This window comes from Penicilliopsis zonata, assembly GCF_001890105.1.
Source record: "Penicilliopsis zonata CBS 506.65 unplaced genomic scaffold ASPZOscaffold_27, whole genome shotgun sequence".
Taxonomy (NCBI): Eukaryota; Fungi; Ascomycota; class Eurotiomycetes; order Eurotiales; family Aspergillaceae; genus Penicilliopsis; species Penicilliopsis zonata.
The window spans coordinates 52518-72394 of record NW_019208933.1 but is presented as its reverse complement, the minus strand read 5'-3'; the positions used below and the strand labels follow the sequence as shown (position 1 = coordinate 72394).

Here is a 19877-nt window from a genome sequence, read left to right as displayed (position 1 = left end):
GTTTGACCTAGAGCATTTCATATCCTTGCTGATTTCTATCTTTGTGGACTTAATCATAAGGTGAACTCTGCTCATCTTATTATCTTTTACCCATATGACCATCAAGTCGATTTCAATGCAATCACTCTATCTATTTCTCGCTCTCGTCTGGGCTTGTGATGTTCTGGCTGGGAGCCGTGTTTGGCAACCAGCAAGCTCCCAAGCATTAGATCGCCGCTTCTTCTATATCCAGGACAAATCAAGCCAATCTCTACTTACGCTGGACGATCGAGAGGTCTGGCCAGGGAGGGAAATCCGCTACTGCTGGGATCCCTCTGATCCAAGGGGAACCAAACGGCAGCTCAAGAAAAACCTCAAGGCAGCGCACAACCGGTGGATAACCAAAGGTCTTTCAAGTGATTTTAGGCTTACTGAAGCCACCAGCGAAGTCTGTCAGGATTCGGATGCGCGTCACGATCTTCTCTTTATTTCGCTCGTCCGCCAGAATGAGGGCATGGCAACCTCTGTTGGGCGTCCTGCGATGAAATTACCATTGACTGTAGAAACTTCTCGCTGTGATCCCAAAATGCTTCTCTTTAGAGGTGAGGAAACTGGAAACATAGGCGTGCGAGATATGGTGGCGAACTATGCACACGAGCTGGGCCATGCCTGGGGTCTCTATCATGAACACCAGAACCCGGCGTTTTGGAGTGGCACACTACTCGCTCAGGGAGGCAGTGTTTTCGGCCCGGGAAATAACGGGAATTGGCGATGCGAGAACCTGAAGGACTACAACAGCTTTAGAGACCGCATTGTACCGGCCTCGGATGGCGTGGGAGAGATGAACATCGACAACTTCTGTTCCTCATACACGGCGGCGCTAAAGGTAGGATTCAGTGCCGCGGACTACCTGCCCATGGATCAAAGTGCAGGAACTGCACATTCAACACAAGGTGGTCCTGGAGATGTTGACTGGGCGTCAGTTATGATTTGTAGGTTTATCCTCTCTATGTCATGTCATGGTGTGGATTAATAATTGACATCAATAATTCATTATATAGACTAATAATTCACATCAATAGATCCATCTGGAGCTGGGGGTGTGGTGGATAATAATCTGCCAGGCGACGATAAACGGAGTCCCATCCTGCTGAAGCCTGACGGGACCCGGATCCCTGAGAATCGATGGCCAAGCCAGATGGATATTACAGGGCTGCACCAGCTGTATGGACAGGTGCCGGCAGCCAAGAAGAGTATTCTCCAAAAGGTTGGAGGTGCAACGACCCGCGCCTTTAATAAAGTATATGATTTAAGTAAGGGCAGAAGGCAAGGGGAAGCGGGATGTCTCTAATGATATCTTTAAGGGTGGAGTGATTCAATTCATGAGCTTAAAGATAGAGTCTAAGTTGCACTTATATTGCCAATAGGCCCAAAACATGGAAACGTATCCGGTAAATCATCAAAAGCTAGATGCCTTGAAGAGCCAGCCTCGGCCAAAGACTTGATCAGAGTGCCATCATCCAGATCAATTGCCCACACCATCAGACCTCCCAGACAGCGCTTGTTGGCGTACTGCAATTTCATCGTCAGCGTCTTTGTGTCATCCCAGGACACCCACTGATCTTGATCCCAGGTGACAATCTGCACCGCTGCCACAGGGTCCAGCGTCACCTTTGCCCCATCGGCGATGATCTTGGTGATCTCCGCGGCTGAGAGTATCCCAGGTATTCCTGTGCATGTCCCTGCGTGACCACCTGACTTGAATGGGCATCCGGCGGCCATACAGTTTGGATCAGACATGGTGAAGCTGCGGCCGTAGAAGCCGAGCCCAAGGTTCACACGGGCTGGGTTGATGTTGTTGCGCCAGAGGAGCTCGAGGGCCTCGTTTATCTCCGTCAGGTTCGTGTGTGCGTGGGCTGAGGGTCCTAAAGACTTGATTGTGGAGTCCCAGACCCCATCTAGGAGAGTTAGAGGGTGAGAATGGAGAGTAAGTTACAAAAAGAAAGCCTTACGAATATCATAAGTCATGACATTATACCAATCCACATGCGGCTCCAGGTTGATGATGTCGAAGCCTCGCAGATACCAGTAGGACGCTGGGAGAGTCACCGACAGGCCCATCGGCCGACCCATGTTGTTGAGACGGGCACGGAGACGCGAGAGAAGAAGCACATAATTCTCAAAGTCGGCTGGGATTCCGCCCCGGTCGTCCGCCACAGGGTATTCCCAGTCAATATCCACCCCGTCAAAGTCGTTGAGCTCGAGGAAGGTGACCAGCGACTCAAAGAAGGTATCTTGGGCCAACGGGGATGCTGCCAGGCGGGAGAAGACTGTGCGGAATTTGCCCGGGTCGTTCATGGCCCAACCGCCAACAGCCAGCCAGACTTGAAGGCCCGGTTGGCGCCTCTTGAGCCCCGAGACAGCCTGGTACAGGAGGCCCGTGGTGTCGTCCATCGACGTTAGACGGTAGGTTGACGGATCAATCAGGGAAAAGGCGAAGTTGATGTGGGTGTAGTAGCCCAGCGGGATCTGCTGGGGCGTCATTTTTCCACACGATCGCTGCCAGTTCCAGCCTTCGTAGTAGCCAACGGTGCGCTGGTTGGAGCTGTTGGTGGAGATATCGCACTGTGGTGAGGAAACGACGAGCCCACCGCAGAAATCCGATGTGGTGCCGCAAAAGCCGTACCGACTGCAGCAGACGTTTAAAGGGCATGTGGATGCCTTGGACCATTGGATGCCCCAGCCTGGATCGCATTCGCTCTTCTGATCGCAGCTTGATGTGCAGCCTGGGCCACAGAACTCGGGGCCCAGACCACAGATTCCATTGCCCATGTTATCCCTATCATGAAGCTGTTCATATATCAATTAGGCAATTTTAATGGGGAAAAGCACTTACAATAAACCACAGCATCCAAGTAGGCACTTTTTTATTTTGGAACAGGTGTAGTCACCACCATCACTGCCTGATTGCAGTGCCGATTCTCCCACGCTTTGCGATGCCTGAACGGCGAATCCGTCTCTCTCTGCCCTCACACGGCTTACCAAGAACCATATCAATAGAAATTTCAGAAGATAAGGCATATTTATAGCGACAAACTTAAGAAAGATGGTTTGATCATTCTCTCCACTGATGCCAAAATTCAAGGCCGCTGGAGAGACATTCTCCGCCGAGTTTCTGGATTATCAGAATTTACGAGGTAACACCATCGGTATATTCCCTTGAGACAGCACCAGGATACATGCCCATGGTGATAAATCAATTGACATAAGCTATCTCACAAGCCATGTCACAAGTCATATTACAGTCATACCACAGCCATATCACAAGCTACAGCATAAAGTAGGTGATAGATAGGCATACAGCAGGGAAGGCAGGAGGAAAGTAAGGCCCATGCCACTATACCCGCCCAGCCAAGAGGCCTCTTAATAGTTAAAAAGGTCAAGAGCGAAGGTGTTCCACACCAGTAAGATGCTGCAGCACCAAGTTCAATACAATCAGCCTATAATAAATCAATTAGGTGATCAAATCCACAATGAAGACATTCATTCTACTCCTTCTACCCCCTGTTTGGGCCACTTCCCCTCCAGATCCCACAGACTTTAGTTGGGTGAAGCGCTGGGCGGCAGTGGGCGACAGCTTCACAGCTGGCATCGGGTCTGGGGTCCCCCTGGGCAATTTCTTTAACAACGCCCCCTCCTCTAACTGGTACTGTTCGCGATACGATACGGCGTACCCTATGATCATGAACGATGCGTTTGGTGCCTCAGTAGAAGACTTTCAATATCTTGCCTGCAGCGGGGACCGAACCGGAGGCATTTATAACCAGATCAAGGCGCTCGAAGAAGGCTTGGACCTGGTAGTCTTCACAGCAGGAGGAAACGATCTCTGCCTGGTGAGGACTTAATGTTAGTGGAAAGAAACATCATCCGCTCACAGGACCCAGTCATCTATGATTAAAGAGTGCGTGTTTCTGCCATTCGACGGAGAGGCTGCCTGCACCAAGGTCATCAATATCGCCCAGAACAACCTCAACACCATCCTCAAGCCCAATCTACAACAGCTTCTCGATGCCCTTGACAAAAAGATGAACAAGGGCAGTGTTGTTATTATCGTCGGCTACGCACAGTTCTTCAACACGCAAGATGAAGCCTGCTCCACCGATCAAGACTGGACATTGATCAACTTCTGGGGCCAAGAGGGATTACCCCTAACGATATCACGGCGCAAAACCTTCAACGATCTCGTCGTGCAGATCAACAACGTGCTCGAGGGTGTAGTGGATGAGGCAAATCTCAAGGGCACCTATAATTCCCGCATCGGCTTTGCCAATTGGGACCCCTGGCCACAGGTGGGTGTACAGGGCCAGTTCTGCGATCCGTCCTCCTCTGGCCAGTATCCAGACCCTGAGCAGCCGGATTTGCAATTTTTCAAATTTTCCACCGATTACGAGAATGTTGACCACGATGAACTGGACGAAGTAGGCCCATCCAACGACAGTCTCACGCAGTGGCAACGGTATAGCCGCTCATTAGACGAGACGATACAAGCAAAGGCTGAGCATGAAATGACATTGCCCATCTACAAGAGCAAAGCCTGGCAGCCCAAAGGCAACGCAAAGTTTCCCTCCCGGGCCTATTGCCCGGGAGATGCGGACGTCGACGTCCAACCCCCGAGCATTGGGCTTCCCGACTTTATTGGGAAGAACTTCCACCCAAATGAGCAGGGCCACTACACGATTGCATCGTTTGCGCTGCAGACCATCATCGATGTGCGCGCACAGGTTCTAGGCGAGGTGGCCCCTGAATGTGAACCCACCGACAAGTTCACCTGCTGGGGAAACGCCACGCAGGCGTACGTCTCTGAGAAGCGACTGAATGCCAACTATGAGGACTTTTGCCGCGGTGTCGCTCGGCCGACGGGGCAGAGTGGTTGGTCCTACTCAAAGACGTATGACCATGGCACCCCTGATGAGGTGCAGTTTCTTATCTCCCTAAACATCACTAGCACCAACTACGACCAGAACGAGTGTATCGAGAGTATGGAACGCATTATCAACGGATGCGATGGCAACGACCCGAACAATCCCATGGACTGGAAGTTTGGTGGGCAATGGATCCGCGGTGATTATACGTACCAGGTCAATCCGATCAACACCCAGCGGGCCTGGCCCATCCCGCAGTCCGCCACAGGAACGTGTGAGGGATGGTATCATCTCCTCTTCACCTCGTATGAGATTCAGGGGGCAGGCTGGGCGAGCTACAACTACGGTCAGGACTCACTGCTCTCCAGCGCCAGGAGCTGTGTGGGCAGTGGCGGGATCACGAACTGGAAGTTTGACTACTACGACAAGCCGACCAAGGACGGGTATGAGTGGAAAGCGACCTTCAACACACCTATCTGGGTGCGGCGAAGATGCTTCGATAATAACAAAGTCCAACTTGGTGCAGGTGGCTTTACAAACGGCTGTGCTGGGAATGATTGATTCAAGGGGTATATTATATCTTGCTCTGGTCATACTTTTACGACTGGGAATGGCATCCATACATCCATATAAGAAAACATTTCTACATTGTTGAAATTGAAGAAAATCCTCATATATCATTAAAAAGATAATAGCCAGAAATAACTATATCATCTAAGAACGCATCACTGTCCTCCTCTGGAACGGACTTTACATCGCTTCGATCCAGCATTCTAGACTATCAGTGGGTTGATCCCGGTATATCACTTCGCCAAAACTAACTGGAATCAAAAGATACGAGAATGGCCGCCGTTACCAGAACTACCGCAAGGGCGAATACCTGTTTGTGGGTGTGGCAAAGCCCCTACATTGACTCTCCACTGACGGTCTAGCCCAACGACGATGATGAACAGGACCGCATGGATTTCCTTCACCATATCTACAACATGATTCTGGGCGGAGAACTGCACCTCGCGCCCATTGTCGATGCCCAGCGTGTCCTGGATATTGGTACAGGAACGGGAATCTGGGCAATGGACTTTGCAGAGTATACCATTTATTCCTTTAGTTTGAGCCTCATAAATAATGCTCATGGTTCATCTAGTCAATATCCCACCGCAGAAGTGATTGGAAATGACCTAAGTCCCATACAGCCAGGATGGTAAGACATATTGATATCTTCATAGAATAATACTGAGTTGCACCATAGGGTGCCCACCAACTGTACCTTTGAAGTCGATGATTTCGAGTCGGAATGGCTATATTCCCGCCCCTTCGACTATATCCACGGCCGCGAGTTAACGGGCACTATCCGGGACATCAACACACTGGTCAAGCGGGCATTCGAGCATTTGAAACCTGGCGGATACCTGGAGCTTCAGTCGTTCACCTTCAAGGTATTTACAGATGACGACTCTCTCGCTCAACGGGCGCCGTTCACCACCCAAATGTGTGACCTGGTAGAAGAGGCGGGAGCCAAATTCGGCAAGGCGATGCAGAATATCGACACATGGGACGAGGCGTTCAAGAGAGCGGGGTTCACAGACATCATGGTCAAGGTCATCAAGGTTCCCATGAGCCCGTGGCCCAAGGATGAGAAACAGAAGAGGATCGGGCGCTACATGCAATCGGCTTATAGCCAGGCTCTAGGATCTCATCTCCCTGGTATTCTGGGCACTGTGTTAGGATGGTCAAACGAAGAAGTGCAGGTGATGGCAGCCAAAGTGAGGACTGAGCTGGCGGATCTCACAGTGCATCAATACTCTAAAGTATACATCATTTATGGCAAGAAATAGACATGAGACTCTACAGACAAAGGTGGGTGAGTATTGAATTCTTCTTGATATGCCTCTTTAAGTGACGGGTCAGAATTAGATAATGGATATATATCATCATATATAGATACACTAATTGACTAGATTTGCCCGTTGGCACCATCAAACTGCCTTGCCAGTTGCCTAACCCAGGCGTCGAAAAACCCGCAAACGAATGCCCGCCGAGGCATGGGTTCCACAGCTGCTTCTAGACAAGGGGCTTTAGCCATTCAGAATGATACTATCAGCCAAGAAGAGGATCGAGTACGTTTCAGGGCTAGCAAAATTCCTGCCGATTCTTCTTGAATCATAGTGAGAATTGAAGTCGAGCGCTGATTATCGTCTCTGAAAAGGTTTAAGGAAAGATCGCCGTTTCGTGCCTGCGACAAGCTTTGAGTCCAAATCAATTTGATCAGGAAAATGAGTGCGCATGGGTAGGGCAAGGGGAGTATTGCTCTTGTTTTCTTTTAAAGTCATCTTCATCCAGTAGGAAAAGCCCATGGGGCAGGTATTGCCTCCAAACCCTTTGGTTGGCACGATCATAGTCAGGAAAGATCTCCCTCAGTCGATCTGCTGCTTTTTCTATGAAGAATGAAAACCTTTCTTCCTTTTTCATCCAGTTTCGAGTTGCCAGATGCACTAGACGGTGGAGAGATATTGAGAGTCATTTTCAGGTTAAGTGATGATAAAAGAGTAGGCACTTAGAAGTCCAAGCGCCTCCATCATCTTCTTTTTCGACGCTGCGTGTGGAAGAAAGGATTCTGGGATATTGCGTGGATCAACACAAGCCATAAGTAATAGATAGTAGGAAGCAAGCTGATCAAGCTTCTGAATCTAATCAAATAAGATTAGCCACATTATGGCTACTAGGTTCTGGATGTCCTTATAGTGTCCATCATCACTAAACTCCTTACTCAGAAGCTCCACAATATCTGCCTCCTGTTCTTGCAGAAGCCTCAGGTAACTAGACACCCATATCCTATTCATATTAATATATACAGCAGCTTAGGTAACAGCCAAAGGAAGAAAACTAAGCTGTTCCAGAAAGGTTTCCACATTGGCAGTATAAAGCAGGGCTTTTAGAAGTAAACACTTTTTTAAAAGTTCCAACCCAGTATCCTTGTCAGGAATTTATATCACATCAGCGGATGTTAATACCACGGCCGCTTCCCAATTATGAGTGGTGAGAAGAATATGCCCTTTGTCTTTCTAAGGAAGAAAGTCCTTTAGCGGCGGGGCAGTACTGCTGCCCTTGGTCCACATGTCTATATCATCTGCATTGTCGAAGATTAGAGGAAAGGTCATTGTATAACTACAGTGGGGCGCGCCAAGAAATTGATATTTCTGTATAACAGAGAGTAATAACTAATTATTTATTAGATTATATTTAAAATTGAATTTCACTTAAAAAGTATAGGTATTTAAATATTAAGATGCCCTGCCCCGTTGCCAAGGCGTTCCCAATTAGGTTAGAGGGGCGCCGCACTAATTTCAGAGGCCACCTGACCTGTATACTCTTACTCCGTAATTAGAGCTGCCCACATCATATATTGTTAGAGGTGTCTGCCTAGTTAGGCTTAGCGCCATCCTGCTTGCCTTTTCTCTCTCGCCTACGCGCATCCTAGATAGCTTCACCATCATCTGTTTGAGATCGATCTACACATATCTCTTCCGCTTTCTCCAGGCCATCCGTTGCCTGACATATATTAGGTAAGCACTTTCAATTGGTTAGTCAGCTTGGTTACCTGGGGTATTGTGCAGGCAGGCAGGCGAGGGACTAAGCCTAATCAGGCGAGCTCTCACTTGAACATTCACTCTCTCTTTCACTCTCACTTCTTTAGTGTCCTTTCCAGCCTCCTTTACAGTCTCTTTTTCAATATATTTTGTAGTCTCCTTCGTAGTTTCCTTCGCAGTCTCTTCCTTCCCACATTTTTCTCCTCTAACTTCATTACAACCCTTCTGTCCTGATCTCTGCACTTTTTTCTTTGTACGCTCGAAACATCTTGTCTTCAAAAGCCTAACTCTACAATCAAAACCTCGGTCTTCTTGGACCTTTACTCGCTATCCAAGACGCCCTGTGAGGATTATGGACTCCGCCGCCAGCTCTCCTACCGGTCTGAACGCCGAGTTTGAAGACAGAGAGCGTCATGACCTCATTGAAATCCTCGCCCGAACAATGAGCGATGCAGGCCTTCCCTTTACCCAGGTCACCTGGGCTACCTTTTGGCTGGCTGACCTCCAGAGTTTGCGTGACATTGTCAGTACGCCGCCTAGTATCATGAGGAACATCTGCACCTCGGCCGGCACGGTATATGATCAGATCGTCAAGCCGTGTAGGTGTCCATAACTTCTATCTCCCACAGCCGTAGGCAAATAACGTACAGGGAACACACGAGTTAGGTCCAAGGCCACTGTTCCGTCCACCCCCGCCTCAGCCACGACGACACCCCTGGTCGCCCAGCCGATGCCCGAACCATCTCCGGAAGCACAACCTTCCACCCCTAAGAGACGTCGAATCATGCCAGAGACCTCGCCTTCCACGTCGAGCCCCTTGAGACTCAATACCACGGTTGCTATGGCATACAGCTCACCTGCCCCCAAGTCCCCACGCTCTAGGGAGGCAAAAGATCAGGTAAAGATCCATGATCCAGACTTGAAACCAGGACTAATCCCTTTGATTTGAAACAGTCCAAGGCGAGAGACAACGGACGATGCATCGTGACAAAGGCAGGACACGTCGTGGAAGTGGCGCATATCTATCCGTACTCCCTTCAGGGGCAGCAGGTCAGGTCAGCACACTTCTGGGTGCTCTTGAGCACCTTCTGGGCGAGCGAGAGGATCAAACGCTGGGAAAAAGACATTCTTGGCCCGCAGGGCACCGAGAGCCCTGTGAATCTAGTCACTCTGGCCCCGCACACTCATGCCTACTGGGGCAATGCTCTCTTTGCGTTGAAGCCGGTGGAAAAGAGCGACGATGGCACGAAGATGGAAGTTCAGTTCTTTTGGCTGCGCCCCGTCTCTTCTGCGGGCCCTGACATTCTTCTCGCCCCCCCCTCCATTCCGGAAGATTTGGATTCCTCCGTTGAAAACGTCAAACTGCTCGATTGCCAGGTGGACAAGAAGCTTTGCTCGGGAGACTGGATCGTCCTCACCACAGATGATCCCGTCAACCGTCCGCTCCCCAGCTTCAATCTTCTGGAGATGCAGTGGGTGCTTCACCGGCTCACTGCCCTCTGTGGCGGCGGCGACATCCCATCCCCCCCAAGCTCCGATGACGAGGACGGCGAGGCAGAAGAAGAAGTCTGGCTCGAATACTGTGATGCGGATAGTAGGTATAGTTAGTAGTATAAGACTATGACATGGTGAAAAGGCCACAGTTTTTATGATAATTACCACGCACGTCCCATGTCATTTCCACCACCACCTAGAGTTACTCCGTACAGTAAGGGTCCAAAGGGATTCAACTCCCTGTCAATTGCCTCGGGCATTTTTACTCCGTACGAAACTCAATCCGGCGACTATGCCGTTTGCGGGTAGATCCCGCTGTGGGTCTATGAGGGGTTTGATCTTATCCCAGGCGAGTGTTCATAGCTGCTGTGCATAAGTACTGCATACACAAAGTGTCTGAGCTAGGTATCATGGTCTGTGAATGATGGATTCTACAGGGATTTAATAAGATAGTGGTAGAGAATAAATTTAAATCAAATTCACACCCATCGAGGCTATAAACAAAAGTCATGACGTCATCATGAGTCTCCGGAACGAATCCGTCTAGGCAGTGTCGGCCACGTTGTAGACCAGCTTCTGGCCGCTGACTTTGTCCGTCTTGAGGAGCTCCAGACCCTCGAGCACACCCTGCAGGCCGCCCGGGTTGACCTGCGGCGGGTGGGGCTTGATCTTGCCGTCCTTGAGGAACTGCTCGGCGATGGCCCACCACTTCTCGCCAAAGGCCCTGTTGGCGGGGATGGCGGGGATGGGCTTGTCGCCGAACGTGAAGGCCTCCCCGATGACGGTGTAGCCGAGGGTGCCCCGGGAGTTGACGTTGGCACGGTCGACCTTGGCCATAAGCAGGTTGGTGTAGTCGCCGCCGGCGGTGGAGATGGCCTGCTCGCAGAACTTGGCGCTGGCGTCGAGCGAGATGGTGTCGAAGACCAGCTTGAGCTGGTTGTTGGTGTACTCGCGGATGGCGGCGGCGGCGTTGGGGTCGCGGTAGTCGAAGACGGCGTCGGCGCCCAGCGACTTCATCAGGTCAAAGTTGTGAGGGGAGCAGGTGGTCAGCACCTTGTAGCCGGACAGCTTGGCGAACTGGATGGCCAGGGAGCCGGTGGCCGTGGAGCCGCCGTAGATGAGCAGGGGCTCGGCGGTGGTGATGGGCTCGGTGGGCAGCGCCATCTGCAGGCTCTGGTACAGGGCCTGCCCCACGGTGGTGATCCCGACGCCCAGCGTCGCGGCCTCCTGGAAGCTCAGGTTGTCCGGGATGTGCATCTGCAGGTCTCCCTTGGCGACGATGTATTCCGCAAACGCGCCGTCCTCGGTTTGCACGGCGTTGCCGCCGTGCACGAAGCCGCTCACCCGGTCGCCCTTCTTGAATGGCTTCGTCACATCCTTGCCCACGGCCTCGACCACGCCGGCGTAGTCGCAGCCCACCAGCACGCCCGGCGGCGCCAGGTACTCAACGTGCTTCCAGTCGGTCGGGTTCAGGGCCACGGCGACCGTCTTAACCAGGATGTAGTCGTCACGGAGGGCGGGAAGGGGGCGGTCGGTGACCACCTCGGCCTTCTTGGGAGAAGTCACGACAACAGCTTTCTGAGTAGCCATTTTTAGTAGTAGTAGTAGTAGTAGTAGTAGTGAAGTTGCGGTAGGAGCTGTAGTAGTAGTAGGAGGAGGGAGTGAAGGAGGGGAGCAAAGGTATTTATTTCAAGAAAGGTCAATAATGCAAAGCCAGAGAAGAGGGGCACTGGCCGAGGTACGTCACTAGGGAAGAGCTAAAGCCGAAGAATGCCAATGGAACCCCTCGCTGAAACCATTGATGGAGTTGGTGGAGTCACCGGAGGAATGTTCGAGTATCCCATCGGAGACTTAAGTTTTGAAGCTTAATTTGGTAGATTCATAAGCAGTGGGGTGTTTTTCTTCACCCTCAAAAAGGAATCCCCAGATGGTTCTCGAACACTCGAAGGATCAATAAGCACCTGACGGCAGAAAATTCATGTCGGGTTCATAATATTTGAGTTAATGTACAATAATACTGCCTCCCCTTATCACTAAAATACCTCCACAACGGTCTTTGCTCTGCATTTGGACTAGCATCTTCACATAGGCCACTTGACCACTAGTTAAAAATTGGAAGAGGTTATGCTGGTTGCAGGATCAACAAAGATCTTCTACCGTCGGGGTCACTTTAGGCCGAGCATTGAATTCTTCCGTTGTTCTAGTAAGCCGAGTAGTGGCACAATGCTAGATAAAGTACACTTGCAGAATAGATTCCATCAATTTTATAGAATAATTTTGAGGATGATGTGAGGGATACTGGTATTGAAGGATAGGAGGACAGGGATTGGAACTCTTTTTATAGAAATATTTTTCAGGCACTAGTACTTGTAAGGAGAGGCGGATATGATATCTAATTCACAAGATATATGAATAGAATAGCAATGGGCAATGACATCGATGTACAATGTCTATGTTGTATGACATTGTCTACTACTCCATCTCTGACTAACCACATCATACTCTGCAACACTTCTTTCGCTGGCTATCAGAAATATCTTCTCAGTGGGATCTCTCTCGCGCAGGACTTTGATATCGCCTATCCTATGCGAGGCAGGTAGACAACGCTCATGTGGTTGATGGTAGAAATCTTGTTCCTCAAGTTCAACAATTTTGCGTGAAACCAGAGCAGTCGTTTTTGGATCCCAAATCCCCTCTTGGTGAGAGACAGAGTCGAGGATTCCCAGAGCTTGATGTCTGATAACATGGACTCGGCATTTCACGGCCACATAGTACAGTGGTACAAGATAGCCCAGATCCATAATGGATCGACCTTTCTGTGGACCTGGTGATAGGGCATCTGGGTTGGCCTTGCCGATGTCGTCTAGCCGCTGCAGTTCATCCATCAATTGAGCGAATCGATGGTTTTGAGAGTCGAATGCCATCTCGTCGGAACATAGACACAATTCAGCCATAATGGTCGCCATGGTATGGTGTGCCATCAGGAGAGTGGGTGCAACCTCATCCACTTCAGATGATATACCATGGAAGATGGCTGAGGCTTCATATACGGTCTGCCATCGTCGGAGCCTTCTTAGGATTGTTTGTCGTGCAATAAGCGTCTGGCCTGAGGATCCGACTGGCTTACTTCTCAACCGCAGCGTGTTGTTTGTCAGACTGTCCAACGATTTCCATGCATCCTTCCGAGAGCGAAAGCGGCGTGGAATATCAAAAGAATGACGGGGAGAGGAAGTACTCAAAGAATTCAAGAGCCTGACTTGAATCTCTAGCCGTGAGAAGACTTCCATGATCCAGTCATCCGCCAACGAGTCTTGTTTATATTTTTGTGCTTCGATTATTTTCAGTCCGTTCTGAATGTGCGTCTGAGCAGCCACGAAATTGCCCCGGAGACATTCCAAGGTCACAAACGCAATGCAGGCGATGAGGATCACCTGGATGGAGAACGTGTCGTTCGCAGCGAAATGGCCATTCAGATGACTGATGGCCATGTTGTAGTGGCGTAAGACGAAACGGTCCATCCGCGCCTCACCATCAACAACTGTCTTATGAACTGCGCTTAAGGCTAGACTGGCATGCAATATGGCCGGTTCATGGCGACTTGCCTGTAACAGAAGCCGAGACCAGAACTCAGACCGGAAGGAGCCGGGGAGTTTGGTCACAGTGCGCATCTGGAGCCAGTCGAGGCATTGTTTCTCCACTGTGCTGATCGCAAGACAGGGAGCACTCATTGACTGTGGAAGATCTCCTCCCCAGACCGCGTACCCATCACAGGCACGGCCTGTTGAGACGCACCGGTGACAGGCTGGATAGCCCTCGTCACACTTGACTTTACGAATCCTATGCCGATCAGATTCAGTACTGCTATTGATGATTATATTCCAACTCACTTGCAAGTGCGACAGCCAGTCTTCGAATACATCGTGTCCTGTCTGAAGTATGAAGTATCTGAACAGGTTGAAGCAGCTGATGTTGAGGTGATGAGATGCGGGGTTGCTTTTGATTTGTCCTCTCGGGATTTCAAGAATCCTTGTGGATCTCAGTCCAATTAAGGTAGCACTCACTGCCTAAAGACTTGAAAGACATATCTGAATGAATGGGTGAGACACGGGCTATGCAGATGATGCTTATTGGTATGCTCGGAAACTGCTCTTTTGATCCATATGAGTCAGGACACAGGCTGTGTAAATGATGATCATTGGTATGCTCGGGAATTGCTGTTTGGATCTACATAGGTCAGAGATATATACCTTGAATATGATCTCAACATAAAAGCCTGCATCTGCCACGCTACACTGATTCATCAAAATTGATATTTCTATCAAACACTCTTCTGCCAGATTTCAGTTGAATACTTATCATAATGACCATCACTCTGCGTCCCCTAGGCAAGAACGGCCCTTTGGTCCCCGCCATCGGCTTTGGTCTGATGATGATGACCGACACCAAGTATGGAGCCGTGCCTGAAAAGGATGCACGGCTTGCCCTCTTGGATCGTGCTGTCGAGATAGGAGCTACCTTCTGGGACACTTCTGAGTGGGTAAACCCTAAACCCTAAGAAACCCTTGCTAGGATTGATGTCTCGTTCATAGCCTCTATGGTGATAACGAAGAGCTTCTGGCTCAGTGGTTCAAGAGGAGCGGAAAACGCGATCAGATCTTCCTTGCATCCAAGTTCGGCTACGTGAGAGGCAGCAAGACCATGGAAATTGATACCTCCTATGAGGCGTGCAAGAATGCTTGCAACATGACCCTGGATACCATGGAAATTGACCACCTTGACTTGTGTAAGTTGCATATTCCCTGCATCAGAATATCTCAACTCACAGATAGACTACGTGCACAATGTCGACACGGTCACTCCCATTGAACAGACAATGCGAGCCCTCGTGGAGCTGCAGACGTAAGTGTCTGTCGATACACAGCCAGAGCCGAGCTTACCAAGGTACTATACTAGCGAAGGCAAGATCAAGCACATTGGATTGTCCATGGTATCATCCAATACGCTCCGCCGGGCCGTCAAGGTCGCTCCTGTCGCCGCATACCAGCCCGAGTATTCCCTGTTCGATAGGGCCATCGAGGGCCCTGCTGGAACCGATGTTCTGGCGACCTGTCGTGAACTCGGCATTGCGGTTGTCTGCGCGACGCCCTTGGGTAGAGGCATCCTCACCTCCACCTTCAGCCAGGGCGGCGCGATCGGCGACAACACAGATCTGCGCGGAAAGATGCTGCCTCGGTTTCAGGATGGTGCAAGGGAGCATAACGCAAACCTAGCAGGCAAGATTAAGACCATCGCCGACAGGAAAGGCTGTAGTTTATCCCAATTGGCCCTCGCCTGGCTTCTAAAACAGGGGGATGATATCTTCCCCATCCCAGGCACCAGACGAGTCAAGTACTTGGAAGAGAATATGGGTGCCCTTGGCGTCTCCCTTTCTGACGAAGAAGAAGCAGAGATGAGGGCTATTGTGGACCAGGGCCATGTTTCAGGTGGAAGTGTTCCTGATGCTTTTGCTGCCTATATTTTCCGTGACACGAAGAGTGAGTGAAATGGAGCATCACTGTGTTTAACATTGACAACGCCAACCCTTGTATCTTTTACTACTATTCGCATAGTAATGGTTTATATACTCTTCAAGTCCTACTGAGTATTAGTAAATGCTATCTACTTTACTGCTTCCTCCACACTCTCCTCCACTACTAAATTTAATCAAGAAAAGTGGCATTGATTGAGCATACACCATGTTATCCATTAAGCCGATTTAATAATTATTGGCTGGTTGATGAGCTGCTGACTTGGTAGAAATATCACCTTCTAAAGGAAGAGAAGCAAGAAATTATATTCCACCTTCATACCTAAAACTAAAATAGCTGTTGCCAGATTGGGAGGGTTCATGGTGGGTCATGTCACATGGCTCTCCTGACAGCCGCCAATCAGACCAGATCCGTGCCTGACCACGTGCTTTGACCCGGCCTACCCTTTAGTACCTAGTAGTTACTAGTACTCCGTATTTCGGCCTTCCGGACAGCTCCGAGGGAAAAAAACAGATGCACGCCCACGATGAGACGACGGACTCGCAAACTGCTGGTGCAGCTGATGCTCTTCGGGGGCGTCCTGTGCCTGGTTCTCTTCCTGAACGCGCCCTCCTCCACCCCCCCAACCTTGGCCTGGACCCGTATCCGGTACCGGCCAAGACCGGATCCCCCGCCGCCCACGAGCCGTGGCGCCTGTCCCGGCTTGGCCGACGCAAACAAGCTTGGCAAACCGGCGCTGGTGGTTGCCCGCGTCCACGCAGACGGCGATGCAGGCTGGTTGAAGACTCTAGAGGCGCAGTACCATCTCTGCGTGTACACGGCCGATGCGCCCGCGGAAGACCCCGGCCACGACTACCTGCAGACACCCGCGAACCGCGGCCACGAAGCCATGGCCTACCTGACCTTTCTGATCGACAACTACGCGCAGATCCCCGCCGCGGGGGCGGTCTTCGTGCACGGGTCCCGCTGGGCATGGCACAACGACGCCCCGGACTACGATAACGCAGCGCTGCTGGCGGCCCTGAACGTCTCCGCCGCCCTGCATCCGTCCGGGTACCATAATCTCCGCTGCGACTGGAGCGCCGGCACCTGTCCGCCCTCGACACCCCCGCAGCGCAGCCTGGAGACCAGCCTGCAGGCCGTGCTGCAGCCGTGGGGGGCCCGGGCGGTGTCGGACAAGGCGCTGCCCGATGCCCTGGCCACATTGTTTGGTGGCGGTGGTGTCGACGGTAGCCTGCAAGTTCTTCTCGGTCGCTCGGATACTCTTCGCGCCCAGTGCTGTGCGCAGTTTGTCGTTTCGCGCGATCGTGTATGGCAGCACTCGCGCGAGGAGTACATCGCCCTCCGTTCGTGGCTGCTCACCGCGGCGCCCAGGGACGACCGTATCTCGGGCCGGATCCTGTCGTACCTGTGGCACATTCTGTTCCTGCGGCCTGGAACGGAGGGAGAAGCCGCCGGAAGCGGAGGGATCCATCTCCAGGCCCTGAACCGGGCTGCTTGTCCCCGGGCGGACGAGTGCTACTGCCGTCTGTACGGCCGCTGCAATCTGGCCAACTGTGTGAGCCCGGGGGCCTGCTATGGTCAGTACCGTGTGCCGAAGGATTATCGGTTACCGGATGATTGGGCGGCATCCCATGTGGAATAGTATAAAGGTATATAATTGTATACAGATGATATGGGAAGAAGAAGAATATATACAAGAATATAGATTATACCACTACTGTCCAGAATTCATAACTACGTCCAAGTTGCACCAGTTCGGCAGACCGACGTCGAGGAAATTACCCAGAAAAGTGTCGATATCATCAAACATAGCATCAGCAGGAAGGATACTCTCATCCAATCCGAGAGCCATACCCGACTCTTCTTCCCTAGCCACTGTTTCTTGCACGGGAGCAGGGACTTCGGCTTGGTTCTCTCGCTGTAGTTGGATCCCCTGTAGTGCCCTTTTCCCCAGGCGTGCCATGTTGAGAGCGGACCACCAGCTTGTGCTTAGATCTCCCAGGGCTTCATGGAAGATATCTAGATAGACTCTCGCCCGGTGGACGGTCGAAAGTAACTGTCCGCCCTTCAATTGCTGGTACGATATCGCAAAGCCTAGAGACATCGCGTACGGTACAACGGGCAGGGGCAGAAACTGGTTCAGAGTGGCCATCTGTCGCAGGGAGACGAAACAGGAGAGCGAGTGGTCTTGTTGTAGGGAGGCAACATGGGATTGTATCCTGTTCGGTCCTGAGCGAGATGCAAGAATTGCAATCGCATGGTATGCCAGTTCGAGAGTGACTAGATAATGTCAGCAGCGTGAAACGAGAAGCTTTCAGTTTGCGAAAACCCACCTAGAATGTCATCTTCAATCTCCCATCCACACCACGCCGTGAGGATACCCTCGAAAGACGCCATCTCCGGCTCGACTCTCTGCTCCGACTCCCTCTGGATGGGCCAGTAGCCCGTGATGACCTCACCGAGGATGGTGGCCAGACGCAGCCACAGCCGGAAGGGCGGATCGAAGAGCATGACCGCGTCGTCGATGCCCTCGCCCAGATCGTTGTTGTTGATCACAATCGGCCGCCCGTTGATGGCTGCATTCCACCGATCCAGACTCCACAGACACCAGAAGAGCGCGACAGGCGTGCGGTCGGAGCGGGTCTGGCGGCTTTTTGCCAGATGCAGGCCCAGCGTCTGCGCGTGGTGGATGGCCTGCATGAGGTGCAGGGAGGAATCCTCGCATCCGTCCGGCCCAGAGGCGTGCAGCGACATCAGCGCCAGGATCTGGATCAGCGTGAGACGGTGTGTCTCGCGTTTGAGCATCACGGAGCGGGCCAGGTCGTCGTAGAGAAGCTGGGAGAAGGCCTCGGCGGTCACCACCTCATCGCCGGCGCTGAATCGAAGGATCCCGCGGGCTCTTGTGTCCTTGCAAGCAACCAGACAGACGGCCTGCAGCAGCCCGCAAGAGGCCCGTCCATCGGCGAGCTGCGACCGAAAGTCCCCTTCGTCGATAAGGGGCAGCACAGGCTGGACACGGGCAAAGAAGATGTCTACCAGCGTCTTTTGCACTGCCAATGGGGGTAGCAGAATCCTATCTGCCACATTCTCTACGGGTAGATGGGGAGAAAACGACGTCGGCCTCGTTTCTGGTGCTTCACCATCGCCATCGCCATCGCCATCACCGTCACCGTCACCGTCCAACCACACTCCCACGTCGCTTTGATGCGACCGAGTTCTTGAATGCCGTAAGAAGAACGCGACCGGATTCAGGTTCCCAATGAAGCGGCGCGTGGTGGGCACTCCTTCTGAGCGTGGTGTCTGCTGTTCTTCCGCCGGATTCTTCTCCGACGGCGGTGGTGGTGGTGGTCCCGGGGAATCATCCTGTGGAAAAGACTGGACAGCAGTCTCCTGAGAGGACAGGCGATCCCTTTTATCCGGCCTCGGTCGCTTCCTGGGGGTTGATTCGCTCTCTCCAGCCTCGTGGAAGCAGCGTTTCTGTGCTCCGTCAGCCTCGCCAAGCATGAGGAATAGGATTGATAGCCCACCTTTCTGAGCCGGCATCGCTCACACGCCCCCCGAGGCTGTTTCCGTTTGGGATTCCGCCCGTCCTGCGTGACTCGAAAGGTCAATTCCATGCCTGAAGAACAAGACGGAGGTTGAAGCCAGAATGACGGAACCAAACGGGGGCGGGACGGATGTGTCTGTTTTCAGACTAGTCGATGCACTAGTATACTTTAGGACTAGATCCCGACATGCTGCCTCAGGCAAGAATATGAGCTGCCTGAGTATCAATTGATTCTATACAAGCCTTGAACCTCGCAATCATGCGAGGGAGGCTTGACGGAGACGACGGAGCCAGAGGTAGAGGGAAAATTGATGGGGGAACTGTGGGAACTAAAAACTGCAGAATCCTGCCGCCCTAAACTGCAACATGGTGCATGGCTATATATATATATAATTAAAGCAATACTCCCACAGGGTATGCTCCTGTTTTGACTAGAACATATAACATGGCTATTCAGAGAGTAGAATGGTTAGTGACAAGAGGAGATGTGAATATTGCTGTTCTTAATCACTGTCATAGGAATATATGACTATATAAGGCTCTAATTAATGTCTGGACATTTTTAGTGGCTTAGTGGTCCCTAACACAAGGCTGAGCTGTAGTAGAGTGATATCAAGGATATCTATTTACCATGAGAGGGTATTCCCATATATTCATTAGGGCATTGATATGTCCCACACTAGGTGTTCCAATACCTTTAGGATTAATTAGTAGAGTCTATATAGTTGCTTGAATATATCTTAAAACAAGCGACACACTGTTCTCTAGGCAAGGCTTATCATCCATCACAAGGCTGAAGCCTTATATAATTCACCAT

The 19877-nt window shown here is 51.3% G+C and overlaps 10 protein-coding genes across 10 annotated transcripts; 6 read left to right on the top strand and 4 right to left on the bottom strand.

Moving 5' to 3' along the window:
* Positions 1 to 94: 94 nt before the first annotated feature.
* ASPZODRAFT_20311 (hypothetical protein) lies at positions 95 to 1330 on the top strand (the record flags this gene model as incomplete). The annotated part of the gene is made up of 2 exons (XM_022727567.1): positions 95 to 971; positions 1062 to 1330. 2 exons carry the CDS (start codon positions 95 to 97, stop codon positions 1328 to 1330), a joined length of 1146 nt encoding a protein of 381 aa, XP_022577050.1.
* Positions 1331 to 1380: 50 nt separating this feature from the next.
* Positions 1381 to 3060, bottom strand: ASPZODRAFT_147179 (hypothetical protein; the record flags this gene model as incomplete). Its single annotated transcript, XM_022725240.1, has 4 exons — positions 1381 to 1937; positions 1992 to 2818; positions 2876 to 2979; positions 3022 to 3060. 4 exons carry the CDS (start codon positions 3058 to 3060, stop codon positions 1381 to 1383), a joined length of 1527 nt encoding a protein of 508 aa, XP_022577049.1.
* A 452-nt stretch (positions 3061 to 3512) lies between these two features.
* Positions 3513 to 5462, top strand: ASPZODRAFT_76607 (hypothetical protein; the record flags this gene model as incomplete). The annotated part of the gene is made up of 2 exons (XM_022730108.1): positions 3513 to 3872; positions 3924 to 5462. 2 exons carry the CDS (start codon positions 3513 to 3515, stop codon positions 5460 to 5462), a joined length of 1899 nt encoding a protein of 632 aa, XP_022577048.1.
* A 134-nt stretch (positions 5463 to 5596) lies between these two features.
* Positions 5597 to 6743, top strand: ASPZODRAFT_2119646 (hypothetical protein; the record flags this gene model as incomplete). The annotated part of the gene is made up of 5 exons (XM_022727786.1): positions 5597 to 5685; positions 5736 to 5787; positions 5834 to 5988; positions 6046 to 6102; positions 6151 to 6743. Coding segments are annotated over 5 exons (939 nt in total), but the record flags the coding sequence as incomplete, so codon positions are not given.
* Positions 6744 to 8840: 2097 nt separating this feature from the next.
* Positions 8841 to 10345, top strand: ASPZODRAFT_29091 (hypothetical protein; the record flags this gene model as incomplete). The annotated part of the gene is made up of 4 exons (XM_022728166.1): positions 8841 to 9087; positions 9139 to 9386; positions 9443 to 10082; positions 10332 to 10345. The coding sequence occupies 4 exons, from the start codon at positions 8841 to 8843 to the stop codon at positions 10343 to 10345; spliced, it is 1149 nt and encodes a 382-aa protein (XP_022577046.1).
* A 31-nt stretch (positions 10346 to 10376) lies between these two features.
* Positions 10377 to 11720, bottom strand: ASPZODRAFT_137171 (hypothetical protein). The gene has a single exon (XM_022724232.1). It carries the CDS (start codon positions 11570 to 11572, stop codon positions 10526 to 10528), a length of 1047 nt encoding a protein of 348 aa, XP_022577045.1. The 5' UTR covers positions 11573 to 11720; the 3' UTR covers positions 10377 to 10525.
* A 313-nt stretch (positions 11721 to 12033) lies between these two features.
* On the bottom strand, positions 12034 to 14065 carry ASPZODRAFT_170034 (hypothetical protein; the record flags this gene model as incomplete). Its single annotated transcript, XM_022726917.1, has 4 exons — positions 12034 to 12432; positions 12475 to 13819; positions 13870 to 13927; positions 14044 to 14065. 4 exons carry the CDS (start codon positions 14063 to 14065, stop codon positions 12343 to 12345), a joined length of 1515 nt encoding a protein of 504 aa, XP_022577044.1. The 3' UTR covers positions 12034 to 12342.
* A 260-nt stretch (positions 14066 to 14325) lies between these two features.
* On the top strand, positions 14326 to 15524 carry ASPZODRAFT_2119634 (hypothetical protein; the record flags this gene model as incomplete). The annotated part of the gene is made up of 4 exons (XM_022727785.1): positions 14326 to 14515; positions 14572 to 14765; positions 14812 to 14881; positions 14936 to 15524. The coding sequence occupies exons 1-4, from the start codon at positions 14343 to 14345 to the stop codon at positions 15522 to 15524; spliced, it is 1026 nt and encodes a 341-aa protein (XP_022577043.1). The 5' UTR covers positions 14326 to 14342.
* A 512-nt stretch (positions 15525 to 16036) lies between these two features.
* ASPZODRAFT_76604 (hypothetical protein) lies at positions 16037 to 17155 on the top strand (the record flags this gene model as incomplete). The annotated part of the gene is made up of 1 exon (XM_022730107.1): positions 16037 to 17155. The coding sequence occupies one exon, from the start codon at positions 16037 to 16039 to the stop codon at positions 17153 to 17155; it is 1119 nt and encodes a 372-aa protein (XP_022577042.1).
* A 72-nt stretch (positions 17156 to 17227) lies between these two features.
* On the bottom strand, positions 17228 to 19130 carry ASPZODRAFT_20304 (hypothetical protein; the record flags this gene model as incomplete). The annotated part of the gene is made up of 3 exons (XM_022727565.1): positions 17228 to 17793; positions 17847 to 18990; positions 19041 to 19130. The coding sequence occupies 3 exons, from the start codon at positions 19128 to 19130 to the stop codon at positions 17228 to 17230; spliced, it is 1800 nt and encodes a 599-aa protein (XP_022577041.1).
* Positions 19131 to 19877: the final 747 nt, after the last annotated feature.

Excerpts from the sequence above, each read along its gene's own strand:
- ASPZODRAFT_137171 (XM_022724232.1), bottom strand. The coding sequence starts at position 11,572 with ATGGCTACTCAGAAAGCTGTTGTCGTGACTTCTCCCAAGAAGGCCGAG.